Below are 17,918 nucleotides of genomic sequence, written 5' to 3' on the forward strand. Positions count from 1 at the left end.
ACTTTTAATCAGATATAGTTTATGGACTTGTAGGGAAGTGGTCATACACCATTAGGTGTACTCCGCTTCCGTACATTAAACTTCTTGAAGAAGACAACGGAACGCAGATTCTGAACAACACAACAATATTTATTTACAGGGGAATTCGGCTCACACTTGGAGGGAATTCAGTAGCTCGTCGCCTTTGGTTACTGAGACGCCGTCAATGAAGTTCGTGGTTACTTGTGTAGCTCTAGTGCTGGGTTGTGAGAGAGCTCTGTGGGACGTCTCTGTGGGACGAGAGTGAAAGAAGCGCGAAAGTTTGGATGTCGATGACTACGCATGCGCATGAGACTCTTCCTGTATTCCTTCCGGAACTAGTCCCTGCGCATGCGTGGATAAAAACTCCGGAAATGTCGTCTGCTATAAGGCGTCACTACATGGCTCCCCCTAGAGTGCCGGAAGCACGAAAATAGAAATTTGGAGTGGCGCCTGAGGCAAGATGGCTACGGAAAACACCCACAAGATGTGGCACAAATATATATAAAGAAAAATCAAAGAAATGATGTACACTTGTGAGATACATGCATGCAATGTACAAAAGAATTAACAATGACAAAACAACCGTGATGACCACTGTCCAGGAAAACTGGAATCACGCGATGTAAAAGTCTGATTTTTTGTTTTTTTCTGAAAGGAAAGAAAATATATGAGTGCACAAGTGTGTGTGTGAGAGAAAACACAGAACATAGTAAAAGTGTCTGTAGAGAAAAACCACTTCGTATAAAAGTTACACACGGAGAATAGAATGTTCATATGCAGGAGGTTGTGGTCAAGGAGCAGAGCTGTAGTTGAGCGTCGAATGCTGGGACCTGGACCTGTGTTACCTGGTACGGAATATTTTGGCTGGTTAGTTCTGGTCTGTTGATCATGAGTGGAAACATCCACTCTAACAGGGTCGAGATAAAACCGCGCTTGTTGATGTTGGTGTTGTTGGCGACGACAATGGTAAACAGTACATTGGTGGTGAAGATGTCGGCGCTGGAACTGGCTGTAGCTGTGTTCTGTATGTGTGTTTGCGATGGTGTATGCATTGGTAAAGATGTTGACAGTGGTGTGTGTAGTGGTTGTGACAGGGCGTCTATTTGAGAGATACCGTTGAGTGGCATTGCTTGAAAATGCTGTCATGAATTCGGAGCTGCGAGCGAAAATGACCAAAAGATCCCGTGCAAATGAAGATAAGCCAGAACTCTTCCATTCTCCGGCCGAGAGAAATGGAGAGGTGACGAAAGATGCTGAACTGGGAACAAGTAAGCATCAAGAAATGTTATGTACTCACTGAAATGTAACTGTGCATTTTACTGCTATTTTCAGCAAGTAGAGGATGCTGTGTAAGAATGAATTGACGTCTCGTGAAACATGTAGGAAACTGCTCAAAAAGTTGTTAGGATGAAATAACCGTGAAGTTCTTTGTGTGAAAAACCACAAAGGTCTCAGCCGCAAAGAAGTCTTTGGTTATAGACTCTAGAAGTCATTGACAAAATGAAAAACTTTAACGTAGGAAAATTTACTTAGCTTTTCACTTGTGATGAATGAGAATGTAGAGGCAATCCTGAAGTTGAACGTTGCGAAGCATACAAATTCAATGGCTTTTGAAACGAGGTCTGTAGATCTTTTAGCTCGGGGTACCAATTTGCAAAATACCGTGTGATGACCAAGAGAAAGTCCTGCAGCTGTGGAATAAGCTGATGTGAGTGAGTGTGTGCATTCTCTATCTATGATATCAGCAAAAGTTTTCTTGAAGGATTGCATTTTTCGCGAAAATGCCTTGAAGGGGTGCAGAAGTGAATTGTGTCTGGCGTTGTTGTCGCAGGCATTTGCTAAGATTAGCCCGAACGACGACAGTGTGGCATGCTGGCGCGTTGCCTTGGACAGACAATTTTCTCTGTTAACTTCGTGACCAACCTGGGGTCGAACAGAGAAGTTGTGTCTGACAAGAACGCAGACAGCATGAGTTGACATCCGACGTACACAGAGTCGGGAAAAAAACTGAGTGGGCACAGACATGATGATAACAACTCCAAAGGCATAATATTGTGGTGCATGTATAGAACTGGGTGTGTGTTCGAATCACGTCAGGGTCACCAATTGTAGGGAAGTGGTCATAGACCATTAGGTGTACTCCGCTTCCGTACATTAAACTTCTTGAAGAAGACAACGGAACGCAGATTCTGAACAACACAACAATATTTATTTACAGTGGAATTCGGCTCACACTTGGAGGGAATTCGGTAGCTCATCGCCTTTGGTTACTGAGACGCCGTCAATGAAGTTCGTGGTTATTTGTGTAGCTCTAGTGCTGGGTTGTGAGAGAGCTCTGTGGGACGTCTAGGCTCGACGGAGATCACCGAACAAAAAGAGTGAAAGAAGCGCGAAAGCTTGGATGTCAATGACTACGCATGTGCATGAGACTCTTCCTGTATTCCTTCCAGAACTAGTCCCTGCACATGTGTGGATAAAAACTCCGGAAATGTCGTCTGCTATAAGTCGTCACTACAGACTAATCAAATATATTTTGTATCTTATATATTTTATATTTTCTATTGTAATTTTAGGGAATGAATACAAGGTTTCAGCTGTTGTAGTAATGATTGGAGGTGAACTTGAAACTCTGAAGTCAGTCTATGATTCTCTATCATGCAACATCCCAGTTGTAATAGTGAAGGTCAGTGAACAGACTATTCTGTTATAAAGATTATTAGATGTTTATTCAGTCTATAATGATGGCATATCTGATGAAGTCTGTAGTTAGGAAACCTAAAAGGAAGGACTATATAAATATTTTGTTGGTGCAGAATTTTATATCAATATTTTATTTAATGATTTACCTGGTTGTTGGTTTTCTGGTTTTCTTATGTCTATTTGTATTGGATGAATGATTTAATTCAGAGTATTTTATAACAAATGTTCTTTAAAAAACCTGTCTCTGAATTGAACCATTTTTCTTGATATTAATGACTTAATGGAAAATGCTATCATAGACACTGTAGTTCTAACATGTTGAAAGATATGAGGTAACCAGAGAACTCTAACAGCTTCTGTTTTAAATAAAACAGAGAACTTGTTCTTCCTACTAAAAATTAGCAACAATACCTTCACTACATTTACAACACATCCTAAAAGAAGGCAAGAGTTAAGTTGAAGCAAACTATAAACAGTGAATGGCACCATATTTGACCAACACAAAGATCCATCCTGCATCATACCATGCCTATTTGAACACCTAATCTCTTAACAATCTACAAAGATCACAAAATAGTCCATTTCTCATTCTTACAAACTGTATATAAACCATTTCCACAGACCATCTGCATAATAAAATTGTTGCAGGTATATTTAGCATCTTCAAAACTTGGAAATCAAACAGGGATCATTATGTCTGGGGCAAAGGAACAACTCAAGAATATGACAGTGATTTACTAAAATACTTCTGATGCCATAAAAGAATCTGACCATTCAAAGTTTTGTATGGAACCAGGTCTAACCACAATTTTATTTTTAGTGCTTATTTTCTGACCAAGACCATAGCTATATATTCAGTTCATTTTAGCCACTACAGACAAATGGTAGACAATAGACTGGACACAGCACTCAGCAGTCAGTAGCAAAACCAAAAGCACACCACAGCACTGTCACAACACAAAGACAATGGACATCAGCAGCAGCAACACACCATGAGCAGCTAACATCAAGAAACTCACAACAATGGCTACTATCATTCCTAGTCCAAGAACAATAATCTTTGGACTCACTCAGTGTTTGTCATTTTTAGAAATGATAACATTTATGTTTCTGATAAAAAAATTTTTATTAATTACACAATCATTAACAGATTTCAGTGTTTTTTATCATAACAACGTTAATTATTACATAGACTTGCTAGAAATACCAGCTAAATCTCTGTCAAATTGAAAGAACACATTGGATGTTATAGTTGTTAATACGCTAAAGAATGAAATGGTCATGGTTTGAATGCCCTTTGATCAAAGGTCAACTTGATCAAGGCTCATGTTGATTTAAGCAGCAATAACAACCTATTCAATAAAACCAAAATGTTTAAAATGAAAATTCCACCTGAATATGTGTAGGTAGAGTTTATTAAAACCCCACTCAATCTTTGCTATTACATATTCAATGAAAGTAAAACTCCTAAACACATTAGCTTATTTAGTCTCAAGTTCTGTGCTGAGAAACATATTGATAGAGACAATTACAGAAGCACAGTGATTGTCACACTCCAAGAAGGATTGTTGTCAACTTCTGTTGGTAGCTAGAAATAGATAGAACAGTAGAAGAAATCAACATATCTATTCATTTCTCTGTTTCAAACAAATTGTCCTGGTGCACAGATGAAAGAGAGGATTAAGAGTTCAAATCCACTATTGACATCTATTCTGTTTCTTTGTCAATATCTTTATTTTATATTGTCACAACTCACCTCTAAGGAATTGGTGCCAGAATAATTTGATTCAGTCTCATACCAGAACAGCAGTTGACTTTATCTACTTTACTATTGTCTCCAAAGCCTAGTTCTAATAATGCCACTGTATATCATGCCAGGATGTTTTATGACTAAGTTTACATGAAATTTCTCATGTATAGTGACCCTAACAACAGGGTGTTATTATGGCATTCAGCAGTGTATTTTAAAGGATTTTTCAACATACTTCTTTGTTCTTAGATTGCTTTTTATCTGAAGATTTAATTTTAAGAAACACTTTAAATTTCTTCTTTTAATTATAAGGGAACTGGTCAGGCAGCAGACATTATGGCATATGCTTATGAAAGAGGAATTGAAAACCTAAATAAAATAAATAAATTTACAGATTTGAGGTTTGTCTTTCATTTTTATCAAATGATTATTTTTGTTATCGTTGTTGAAGAGTTTGCAGAGGATTTTTGTTACCTATATGACCTAATTAGCAGTGGAGGAGGAAGTTCTGAAAGTGTAACTGCTAGAATAAGAATAGGACGGAAAAAAATTCAGAGAGCTTTTACCTCTGTTGGTAAACAAAGGAGGCTTTCTTATTGAGTGAAAGGAAGATTGTATGATGCTTGTGTACAAAGATCAGTACAACAAAATAGTGAGACATGGGCCCAAAATGCAGATGACACATTTGAGAGGAATGCAACAAGAATGCTCCACTGGATGTGCAATGTCAGTGAACATGCACATGTATTAAGAGAAAGGTTAGGCATAAGATGTATTGAATGTAGTATGTAAGAGACCATTTTCTTTCTTCCTCAAAACCATTTTCTTTCCTCATTATGTTTTTCTAGACATGCTCTCTCTACACTATACCAGACTCCATCCCCAGAATCACTTCTTTTCTTCCTCCAGCCATACTCTCCCTGATGGAATGCATTCATAGATCCACTTACTTTACTCATTGCCTACCCTCCACCATGCTTTCTATTACCTCTGCTAGATTCCATCCTTAGAACAACTTCTTTCCCTTATTATCTTCCTCTAGCCATGCTCGCTCTACTCTCTGCTAGACTCCATCCTTAGAACAATTTCCTTTCCTAATTATTTGTATCCAGCAATCCTCACTCTCCCCTCTGCTGCACATTATTCTGGTAACCACATACTTCCTTAATTATCTCCATGCAGCCAGGTTCTACCTCCCTTTTGATAAACTCCAAAATTTGAACCACTTCTTTGTGCATTATCTCCCTGCAACCATGCTCCCTTTTCCCTCTGCTAGACTCAATTCTTAGAGCCACTTGCTTTCCTAATTATCATTCTCCAGGTATGGTCTCTTTCCACTTTGTGTGACTCCATCCTTAGATCCACTTTCTTTCATCATGGACATTTTTCAGACATGCTCCCTCACCCATCTACTGAAGTTCATGTTTAGGACCACTTCCTTCAGCCTAGCTTTGTCTCCCCTCTAAATACATCCTGAGAACCACTTCCTTTCCTTATTTACCTTCCTCTATTCAAGCTCTTGCTCCCCTCTCCTAAACTCTCTCCTTGGAGCAAATTGCTTTTCCCATTATATCTTTCTCCACCTATGCTCTTTCCCCTCTCTACAAGACTCCATCCTTGGAACCAATTCTTTTCCTCGTCATGTTCTTTTTCCTGTCTACTGATGCTATCCTTAGACCACTTCCATTTCTCACTATTTTCATCAGCCCAGGCTCTCTCTCTCCCCTCTGAAAGATTCTATTCTAAGAACAACTTGCTTTCTTCATTAACATTGTCCTGCCATACTCTCACCATTCTGCTAATCTCCAAACATAGAACCACTGCCATTCCTTATTATATTCTCACAACCATGTTCTCTCTCTCTCCTCTGTTCACTTTATCCTGAGAATCATCCTTAGAACCACTTCCTTTCCTAATTATCTGCTTTGCACCATCATTCAAACCACTTCTTTTCATCCTTATCATTCTTCAGCAATGTTCTACCTCACTACTGATAGACTCCATCCTTAGAACCACTTCCTACATTCTATATCACCTTCCAGCCATGGACTCATTTCCTGCTAGGCTCCATTCTTAGAAACATTTCCTTTTTTCATTATTCTTCTCCAGCCATGCTCTCTTTTCTTTCTGGATACTCCATCTTCATAACCACTTCCTTGTTTTCATTATCTTCATCCAGCCATGCTCTCTCTCCCCTCTGCTAGATTTCATATTAAGAACCATTTCCTTTTCATGATTACATTCCTCCATCAATGCTGTCTCTATATTCTGTAAGACTCCTTCCTTAGAACCACCTGCATTCTTCATTTAACCTTTTCTCTACCCATGGTCTCTCTCTCTCTCTCTCTCTCCTCTGTGAAACACCATCCTTAGAACCACTTTCTTTCCACATTATCTTCCTTTAGACAAAGGTGGTGAGCTGGTAGAATCATTAGCAGTATTTCACCTGTTACTCCATTCTGAGTTCAAATTCTGCCAAGGTCAACTTTACCTTTCATACTTTCAGGGGTGATAAATTAAATATCAGTTGATAACTGGAGTCAATAAAATTGATTCATCCCCTTACTCAAAATGGCTGCCATTGTGGTAAAATATGAAACCATTATCTTCCTTTAGACATGATTTCTCTCCCCTCTTATTGACCTCATCCTTAGAACCAATTCCTTTCCTCATCATCTTCCTCCCACAATTCTCTCTTCCCCTTCTGTTACATTACATCCTTAGAACCACTTCTTTTCCTCCTTATCTTTCTCCAGACATGATCCCTGTCTCCTCTTCTACACTCCACCCTTAGAAGAACTTCCTTTTCTCATTGTCTTTTTCCAGCCTTTCTTTCTCTTCCATCCACTACATTCCATCTCTGAAACCATTTTTCTCCCCATTATCTTTCTTCAAAATTGCTTTTTCTCCCCTCCACTGAACTCCTTCCTTAGAACTACTTCTTTGCCTTTTTCTGTTAGTATGCTTCCTCCTGTCTCAAGATACTCCATCCTTAAAACACTTCCTTTCCTCTGCATCTTTTTTCAACAATACTCCCTCTCATCTCTATTTCACTCCATTCTTAGAAATATTTTCTCTCCTTACTATCTTCCACCAGCCATGCCCTCTATCCTGCTTGCTATACTCCATCCTTAGAACCAATTCCATTTCTCACTATCAATCTCCAGCCATGCCCTTTCTTCACTGTGCTACTCAATCCTTAGAACCACTTCTTTTTCTCATTATCTTTCTCCTGCCATGCACTCTCTTCCCTTACTACACTCGATCCTTCAACCCACTTCTTTTCCTAATTATATTTCAATGTTCTTCCTTGTTTATGTTATACACCATTTTTTAAACTATTACCTTTCTTCATCATCTTTCTCCTACCATACTCTCTCTCTCTCTCCCCACCTTGGAACCACATTATTTCCTCATTTTCTGTCTCTAGGAATGCTTTGTCACCCTCTGCTAGAATCCATGCTAAGAACCACTTCCTTACTTCATTATCCTTCTCTAGTCGTGTTCTCTCTTCTCTCTTCTCTCTGGGTTCTCCATCCTTAGAAGCACTTCCAATCCTCATTACCTTTCTACAGCCATGCTCTCACTTCTCTTTGCTAGACCCCATCCTTTCCTCATTATATTCTTCCAGCTATGTTCTCTCTCTCTCTCCTTTGCTAGACTCACCCCTTAGGACTATTTTCTTTCCTCTAGCCGTGCTCTCTCTCCTCTTTTCTAGACTCCATCTCTTCCCTTTGCTAGACTCCATCTTGAGAACCACATCCTTTCCATATTATCTTCCTCCAGCCATGCTATACACCATCCTTAAAAACACTTCCTTTCCTTATTTTTGCCTTCAATAATGTTCTCTTTCTCCTCTGCTATTCTTCATCCTTAGAACCTCCTAAAGTCCTCATTATCATCATCCAGCTATGCTCTCTCTTCCCTTTGCTAGACTCCATCCTTAGAACTACAACTTTCCTCATTAATTTCCTCCAGCCATGTACTCTTCCCCCTCTGCTGTATTCTATCCTTAGAACCACTTCCATTTCTCACTATTGACCTCCAGCCATGCTATTTCCTCATTGCTATACTCCATCCTTCAAACCAATTCTTTTCCTTGTTTTTTCCTCCAGTAATGCTTCTCTCTCTCTCTCTCTCTCTTCTCTCTCTCTCTGCTAGACTCCATCCTTGGAACCACTTCCTTTCCTTTTTATTTTTCTCTCAACAATGCTCTCTTCCATCTGTTCTAATCCATTCTTAGAATCACTTTGTTTCTTCATTATCTTCCTCCAGTCATACTCTCTCTCTCTCTCTCTCTCTCTCTCTCTCTCTTTCTCTCTCTCTCTCTCTCTCTTTCTCTCTCTCTCTCTCTCTCTCTCTCTCTCTTCTCTCTCTCTCTCTCTCTCTCTCTCGTTCTCTCTCTCTCTCTCTCTCTCTCTCTCTCTCTCTCTTCTCTCTTCTCTCTCTCTCTCTCTCTCTTCTCTCTCGTCTGCTGGACTCCATCTACAGAACCACTTATTTTCTTCATTATATCTTTCCAGCCATGCTCTTTCTCACACCAATACTCCATCATTAGAACAACCTCCTTATCATTTATCTCCAGCTATGCTCCCTACCCCCCCCCCCCACCCCTGCTAGTGTGCATCGTTTGAACCACTTCTTTTGCCCATTATCTTCTTCCAGTCATCTTGTCTCCTGTCTGCTAGACTTGTGATCATAAGTAGTCCAGCCTTTACTATTTTGTATATATAAGACTACATTTTTTCAGTGTATCCATCTTTATTTAAGCTGAAAGTGTATGATTTGAGAGGAATATAACTTATATTTTTGACAGGTTGTGCAACTAGGTAAACTGCTCCCTCCTTGGCTTGCAACTCACCTATTACTAAAGTTGATAGTTTGATTTTAGTGCTGGTAGTCATAGCGTTTTAGATATTCATAGCTTTGATAGGAACTGATGACTCATTTTCTGATCAAGACTCATCAGATTTCTATTACTAAAGACTCAAATTTTTGGCAGTATGACCTGACACAGCTAATAGTCATAATCATGATTTCTTATGTTGACACTAGGCTCCCTATTTACTGGGGAAGGATAATGGCTCCAATTCAGGACATACCTGGAGCTGTTTGGATTTGTCTATTTCTTTTCCCATCCAATTTAAGGGATCATATCAAGCAGTAGGTATCATGACATCCTTATGAAACAACACTAAAACATAATAGAAATGGTAAATATGAATTAATCTAGCATAGGTTTGACCAATTTTGGGCACACTGTCCCTGGTTGGGAATTAATCCATTCCATCATTAAACACTGAACTATCTGGCAGTAGTTCAACAGGACCACTTGGCCCTTCACTGCCGCTAACAGAATCCAAAATGTTACAAGTATTAAGACCAGGTCATCAGTGTGAGGATAACATGAAGCCTTGATCCACAATACTTTCATTGTATAGTGTCTGTTTGCTTGTGGATAGATATGGAAGTGGTTCTCAAAAAGAGGCCTACTGCCATCTATGACAGAGGTATTATGAATAATATCTCTAGAGACAACCCCATTTAATGTCAGGCCTGCCACGTTATGACTTACAGATTAACTATTTACAAGATCCAAGAATTGATTAGCAGTAACCCATGAGTTTTGGTTTATTCCTGTCTTTCCCTCACCAATCTTAGATGTCCTGTAAAGATTACAGATGGTTAAGCCCTGTTCCATCAAGAGCGAGGTTCTTGTGTTACCTGTGTTACCAATAGTGTAGCCTAGTTAACATTATTTCTCTTTAGGGCACCAAGGTAGTAGTCTTGTTTGTGACATCAGTGTGGACTTTATATCATTCTTTATATATAACTTTCTTTTAATCACTATAGAAAGGTTTATATAGTTTGAATTAACTTTTCTTTCTAGATCACTACAAAAGAAACTGAATGATGATATCAGAAAAAAAATTACACAAGAATTTGAGGGTTTGGAAAAAAAAGAGGAAGATAACATGGTTGACTGTGTGGTGAGTTCCCTGAGACGACCAAACTTGCTGACTGTTTTTGACATAAATTCCGCTGAAGACTTTGGTGTAGCAATCTTCAAGGCTTTGTTCAAAAGTAAGAAATATTTTTTAAATTAAATTTTCAGTTTTTTTAATATTTTCTAATGAACTTGACTTTCATTAAAAATTATTGTAATTTAGATTAATCATGAGACTAGTCAAAAAAGTTGAGAGCTATTTTCAGCATGAAACATTAAAAATATAAATTAGGGTAAAATATGCAGGTAAAAATCATAATATTAGTCAATGACTAATGTTGTTATTTATATATTTCGCAGCATGTTTTGGGTGGTTAATCCTTGGCCTGTTGAAATTTAATTGAGCTTCATCAATATGAGATTACAAGGCTGTATCAATAGAGTTTCTGGAGTATCAGTGAATTATATGTTGTCATTAGCATTGCACTTTGTCTGTGGTAAAAACATTTCGCTCACAAATTATCATTGTCTGTAAATAAATACTAAAAAGTGAAAACAGTATGCCTGTGAAATTGTTAATCCAATGAATATTTTCCAGATTTGAGGTGTTAAATCTAATTGCTTCCATAGAAATAGTTACTTAAAAATGGTTCTAGTTTTGAAGAAATATACCACTGTCATTTAATACAACATATAAACTAGAGATAAGAAGGTATCTAGAGTGGGGACAACAAAAGCTAATCGAAAGGTAACTATTAATACTTTGTATTAACTGCATCAAACTCATTGGTCTGAAAGGCACTCCGGAGATCAAGGGAATATAATGGTTTTAAATGTTCTTTATTAAATTGATAGAACTGAGTAATAATTATAAAATAATTATGAATTAATTAAATGCTATGATTTTCAACTTATAATCTACATATAATGCCAATTGTGGCACAAAGCAAGCAAGTTGAGGGGAGGGGCTAAGTCGATTACATCAACCTCAGTGCTCAACTGGTACACATTCTATTGACCCTGAAAGAATGTCAGGCAAAGTCAACCTCAGCAGAATTTGAACTGAGAACATAAAGATGGATGAAATGCAGCTAAGCATTTTGCAAAGGCATGCTAATCATTCTGCCAGCTTACCACCTTTAATCATATTAGATTTTATAAAGAGCAATTTGAAGCAGAAAAATATTGCATGCTTTTGCCTCAAATTGGTTCTTATAATGTCCAATATCATTCAATAAAAATATTCTACTGTTAGTCTTTATTAGAGGCAAACAATTAAATAAAATTTATTTTCTTTTTATCAGTTTGCCTTTGTTTATATTCCAAACATTAAAACTTCAGTCAAGAAGACACATCTAGAGATTTATTTGAGATATCTTTGATATTTGGCAATGAATATAGTGAAATGATTTCTCCAAGAACATGATTATTACTTTTTATCTGAAATAAGAAATACTCACCAGCATTAATAATAACTCAAATGAAATACTTGGGGGTAATCTAGCGTCAGTTACCTTTCCTTAATAACTAATGAAGATTAACCTATCGTCTTTTAATTGATGTTATTCATCAGTTTACTTCTACTTGTTTCATTATCCAACTGTGATTAACGCGAGGGAAACTGAACAAGACATCACTTACCTTCCCAATCTTTTTTACATTTTACATTCTTCAACAGAAAGGAATAAGAGAAAATAAACCAAAGAGAAAACGAAAAAAACTTGTAGATTTCAGTGTGTGTGTATATGTATAAAGTGCAGATATTTTTTGACTTCCTCTCAAAATTATATATACATATATATAAATGTGTCCGCATGAATGATGGTGCACTTGCTTTTAATGATACTGAAAAGAAAGAGGCTTGGAGAAGCCATTATAAAGGACTGCTGAATGTGGAGAATGATTGAGAGGAGGAGAGCCTTCCAAATGTTGACCCAGTAGAGGGACCGGCTATCCGAATAGACAGCTCGCTGGTAGATAAAGCAATTAAGGGAATAGAGCCAGGAAAAGCCCCTGGCCCATCACTGCAGAGATGCTTAAAACATCTGGTGGTGAGGGCTATGGCCTAGTCATCCTCATTGTAAACCAGGTAATTCATGATGGAGTCATGCCCAATGACTGGCATAGCAGCACCTTAGTCAACTGCTACAAGGGTGAAGGTGATGCTCTAGATAGAAATAACTACAGGGGTATCAAACTGCTGGATCAGGTAATGAAGGTCACGGAGAGGGTCATAACCCATCTCATTAGGGAGAGAGTCTGCTCAGATGAGATACAGTTCAGTTTTGTGCCAGGTAGAAGCACCACTGATGCCATATTCCTGATCCGACAACTGCAGGGGAAATACCTAGCTAAAGCTAAAACCCTATACTTAGCTTTTGTGGACTTGGAGAAAGCCCCCGCTCCCTTATCTGGTTGGCATTGCAGAAACTAGAGATTGGTGAATGGTTAATAAGGGCTGTACGGGCTCTATACAGAGAGGTCATTAGTAAGGTTAGGATTGGCAATGAGTATAGTGAAGAATTCCTGGTAGAAGTTGGGGTCCACCAAGGTTCAACCCTCAGTCCCCTTTTATTCATCATAGTCCTACAGGCAATAACAGAGGAATTCAAGACGGGTTGCCCTGGGAGCTCCCCTATACTGATGACCTGGACCTCATAGCAGAAACACTACCGGAACTAGAAAAGAAATTTCGGGTGTGGAAGCAAGGTTTAGAATCAAAAGACATTAGAGTCAATGTAGCTAAGACCAAAGTTCTAGTAAGTAGGAAGGTGAACTCATCACACACCCTTTCAGGTAGGTGGCCCTGCTCGATGTGTCGACAAGGTGTAGGTAGAAACTCCATAAGATGTACCCACTGTAAGCTATGGACACATAAGAGGTGCAGCAACATCAAAGGAAGATTAACCAATAAGTTAGCGTTTGTGTGCAGCAGATGCACAGGGGCAATGCAATAGACACCACAGATGCCTAGAAAACAGATTCCATCACACTCCAGGGGAAGAAACTAGAAATGTTGATAGCTTCCGCTACCTAGGTGACCAAGTTAGTAGTGGGGGTGGATGCTCAGAGAGTGTTACCACTAGAATAAGAATAGACTGGGCAAAGTTTAGAAAGCTTCTACCCCTACTGGTGACAAAAGGCCTCTCGCTCAAAGTGAAAGGTAGATTGTACAATGCATGTGTGTGAACTGCCATGCTTCACAGTAGTGAAACATGGGCCATGACTGCGGAGGACTTGTGTAGGCTGGAAAGAAATGAAGCTAGTATGATCCGCTGGATGTGTAATGTCAGTGTGCACACACAACCAAGTGTAAGTGCCCTGAGAGAAATGTTGGACATAAGAAGCATTGGATGTGGTGTGCAAGAGAGACATTAGTGCTGATATGGTCATGTTCTACAGATGGATGAGGAGAGATGTGTGAAGAAGTGTCACTCCCAAACAGTTGAAGGAATCCAGGGTAGAGGTAGACCCATAAAGACATGGGATGAGGTGGTCAAGCATGACCTTCGAACGTTGGGTCTCACAGAGGCAATGACGAAAGACTGAGGCCTTTGGAGACATGCTGTGACTGCAAAGACCTGACAAGTGAAGTGAGTTCACAGTGTACCTTACATCAGCTTCGCATAACCAGCCCCAGTCCATTCAAGTACCTTGGATCATAGGGTGACCTGCTGTGCTTGAGGAGACCTTGAGTCAAGTACATCAACACCAAAATAAAAGTCAAATGGAAATTGTAGTTGTGATACCTGTGCCGGTGGCATGTAAAAATCACCATCCGAATATGGCTGATGCCAGCGCTGCCTTGACTGGCTTCTGTGCCAGTGGCACGTAAAAAGCACCGACTGATCATGGCCATTGCCAGCCTCCCCTGGTCCCTGTGCCGGTGGCATGTAAAAAGGACCCACTACACTCACAGAGTGGTTGGTATTAGGAAAGGCATCCAGCTGTAGAAACACTGCCAGATCAGACTGGAGCCTGGTGCAGCCTCCTAGCTTCCCAGACCCTCGTCGAACCGTCTAACCCATGCTAGTATGGAAAACAGACGTTAAACGATGATGATGATGATGATGATGATGATGATATATGATAGGAAGTCAAAAATTATCTGCACTTTTGCCATAACATATATTTATTATTGTCACACTGCCTTCTGCCTTGTGCTTATAGTTGGTACAACTGTGGTCACCTGATCAGAGTTTGAGCCTGGTCACATCATTTTTCTTTCTGACTTTACAGTGTGAACATGGCTGTTCCACTATCAATGTGCACCAAAGAAGAACAAAGAGCAGTGATCTGATTTCTCTGGTCAGAAGGTGTGTCAGGTGCTGAAATTCATCAGAGGCTTATAGCACAGTACAGTGACAGTGCACTACCACATGGAAGTGTGTATGAGTGTATCAAGAGACTTAAAAGTGGCTGGACAAATGTGCCGCACAAAGAGGGAGCAGGACGCCCGTCAACCTCTGCCACTGATGTGAAGATTCAGCAAGCTTGAAAGATGGTAATGGTGAACTGGAGAATTATCATTGATGAGGTCGCTTGTTCTCCGCAGATTAGTCATGGTTCTGCCCACCAAATCATCCATGATGAGCTTGGCTTCCATAAAGTCTGTGCAAGATGGGTGCCAAGAGAGCATATTGCAGAGCACAAGGACAAACGTCTTGAGTTCTGCCAACATTTACATGATTACTACAACAATGAGGGTGGGGAATTTTTGAGCAGAATAGTCACAGGAGATGAAACGTGAATCCATCATTATGTGGCAGAATCTAAAAGGCAGTTTGGAGTGGAAACATCCTCACTCACCAGCAACAAAGAAATTCAAGATTCAGTCTCCTACAAGAAAGGTGATGTTAACCCTTTTAGGGGACTCAAAAGGGCCTATACTGGAAGACTACCAGGAAAAGGAGTGTACGATCAACAGTGCAAGATACAGTGCTTTGCTGGCCAACAAACTGAAGCCAGCAATTCACACCAAATGCTGAAGCCTATTGTCGAAGAAAGTTTTAGTGTTTTATGACAATGCATACCCACACACAGCCACCCAGACCATTGAAACCATTAACCAATTGGATTTTGAAGTGGTGGAACACCCTGCCTTCAACTCAGATCTCACCCCTTCCAATCATCATATCTTTGGATCACTCAAAGATGGTTTACAAGGTCGTTGGTTTCCTATGGATGAACATGTGAAGGAAGCAATGAATAAATGGTTGCAGGTCTAACCAAAAACCTTCTTTTTGAAGGAAATATGCAAGCATGTGAATTGCTGGACCAAGTGCATTGAAAAGGAAGGAGACTATACAGAAAAATGTACTTGTTTATCCCCTGCTTTTGTATAAATACATTGAAAAAGCATGAGTGAATATAATTTTTGGCTCTCACTCATATATATAACCATCATCATTATTTAACATCCGTTTTCCATGCTGGCATGGGTTGGATAGTCTGACAGGAGTTGGTAGCCAATGGACCGTGCTAAGCTTCACTGTCTCCTTTGGCATGCTTTTTATGGCTGGATGCTCTTCCTAATGCCACCAACTGTACAGGGTGGACTGGGTGCTTTCTTACATGGCACCAGCACTGGTGAGGCCTGTTTTGGTATGGTTTTTACGGCTGGATACCTTTTGAAAATGCCAACCACTTAACAGAGTGGGTTGCATTGATTTTTACATAATACCTACATTGGAGAGGTCACCAAGTAATTTGCAAGACAAAATTTTTTGAATGAAGTAGCTTTGTGTCAAGTGATGAGGAATTAGAGTATGACAGAGGGGCAGAAACAGGTGTCTTGCTGTAGAGGAGATACATGGCTACTCTGACTGTAGAGAGAGAGAGCGAGAAACAATGAATGAGGAAGAGTGAGTGAGAACAAAAGTGAGACCACAAGGTTAAGGGAGAACAAGAGAAAGTGAGAGGGATGCTGGTAATGTACCAAGGCATACTCTTCGGTACAAGGCTGTGAATATAATTTGATATGGTGGAGGATTACTCAGGGTGCATGAGGAAGGAGTTTACATGACTGCAAAAGTGGCAAAGGGAGAATGTAGTGACTGGTAAAACCTGGGTATATAGAGGGATATGATAGGATAGCAATGATACCTTTGGTAGGGCATGGAGGAAAATTTTGGACTGCAAGAATAGTGGGGGGGGGGGAGATAAGCATAGTGCAAGAGAAAGAGGAAAAAGATTAGTCTGGTTTACTAGAGTAGGGTGTGGGAAAAATTTAATATTACATGTGGTTAGAACACACAGTTCTTCCAGAACTCAGTTTTGCTGAGGTGGATAGATCTTCTCAAGAACCTCACATCACCAGACATCACAGTCCATTGTCATCTCCTTTGTGATGCCCAGCATCACTACTTCATCCCATGTCTTCTTGGGTCTTCCTCCTCCACAAGTCCCATCCATTTTAAGCCCTTGGCACTTCTTTATACAGTTGTCTTCATTCATACACATCATAGTCTTCTCTTTTGCATGCTGCATCTGATTCCTCTTAAGCCCAACTTTTTTCTCAGCACTTTTGCACTTGTTATATATGCACATTGACGTTGGACATCCATCGGAGAATACTAACTTCATTCTTCTGGAGTCTACACATGTCTTCTGCATTCAGAACCCACATCTCACTACCATGTAACATAGTTATTCATATACAAACATCATACAATTTTCCTTTCATTCTGAGAGAGAGACCTTTTACTGCTAATAGAGGTAATAGTTCTCTAAATTGTCTCCATCCAATTCTTTTTCTAGGAACTATATTTTCAGGATAACTTCAACCATTGCTAATTTGGTCACCTAAGTAACAGAAGCTATGAATAACTATGAGGGAGCCTCCTGGCCATTTGAGAAAGTCTAGTTCTGTGTGTCCTTGGTGTTTATTGTTTCTGCAATTCTGTCACATGCAAAGACAACTTTCTCTGTTAACCTACTTGTCATTCCACTAAACCTTGTATATGTCTGTAGCTTGTACTAGATACATCAAATGGAATTCTTTCCAACACCTTTCACTCATATCAAGCAGAGTCATTTACTTGACAGAAAGAAAAACTTGTCTGCTATTAACATTAAGGTCATCTGATTCCAGGTTTTACTTCCGTATTTAGAATTTTTTTTCCTGTTCTACTACAGATTTTACTATGAAAGTGAGCTAATCAGCATATAGTAGCTTCTGTGCAACCAGTTTTAATTTCCTCTCTTATAACTTGGAAGATTACAATAATTAGGAAGAGGCTAAGGACTGAACTCTGATGAAGATAGACTTGTACACTAAATTTGTCACTGTACTTATGGCTGACTTTCACCCTACTGACAGTAACACTATGTATGATTTCTACAGCACTAATGAGTCTCTCATCTACTCCTAGCTTCCTGAGAGATCACCAAATAACAGAGTGAGGACTCTCTCAAAAGCTACCACCAGGCTGAAAAAAGCCAAGTACAATGGTATATTTTGGCCAGATCCTTTTCTTGTAGCTGCTTCACTAGGAAGGT

The 17,918-nt window shown here is 39.4% G+C and overlaps 1 protein-coding gene across 8 annotated transcripts in view; it reads left to right on the forward strand.

Annotated features, from left to right (window-relative positions):
• The window catches only part of LOC106871768 (uncharacterized), a 1,221,261-nt gene that overhangs the window by 944,108 nt on the left and 259,235 nt on the right, over positions 1-17,918 (forward strand). For all 8 annotated transcript variants that reach the window (XR_016244689.1, XR_016244690.1, XM_089364843.1 and 5 more), the window contains exons 65-67: positions 2,595-2,704; positions 4,784-4,872; positions 10,362-10,555. Coding sequence is in view for 6 of the 8 variants with exons in the window: in XM_089364843.1 (XP_089220969.1) it covers positions 2,595-2,704; positions 4,784-4,872; positions 10,362-10,555 (393 nt within the window). In the remaining 2 variants the exon portion in view is untranslated. The remainder of the gene's footprint in view (positions 1-2,594; positions 2,705-4,783; positions 4,873-10,361; positions 10,556-17,918) is intronic.

The sequence above is a fragment of the Octopus bimaculoides genome, chromosome 16 (genome assembly GCF_046866305.1).
Source record: "Octopus bimaculoides isolate indiv1 chromosome 16, ASM4686630v1, whole genome shotgun sequence".
NCBI classification, from domain to species: Eukaryota; Metazoa; Mollusca; class Cephalopoda; order Octopoda; family Octopodidae; genus Octopus; species Octopus bimaculoides.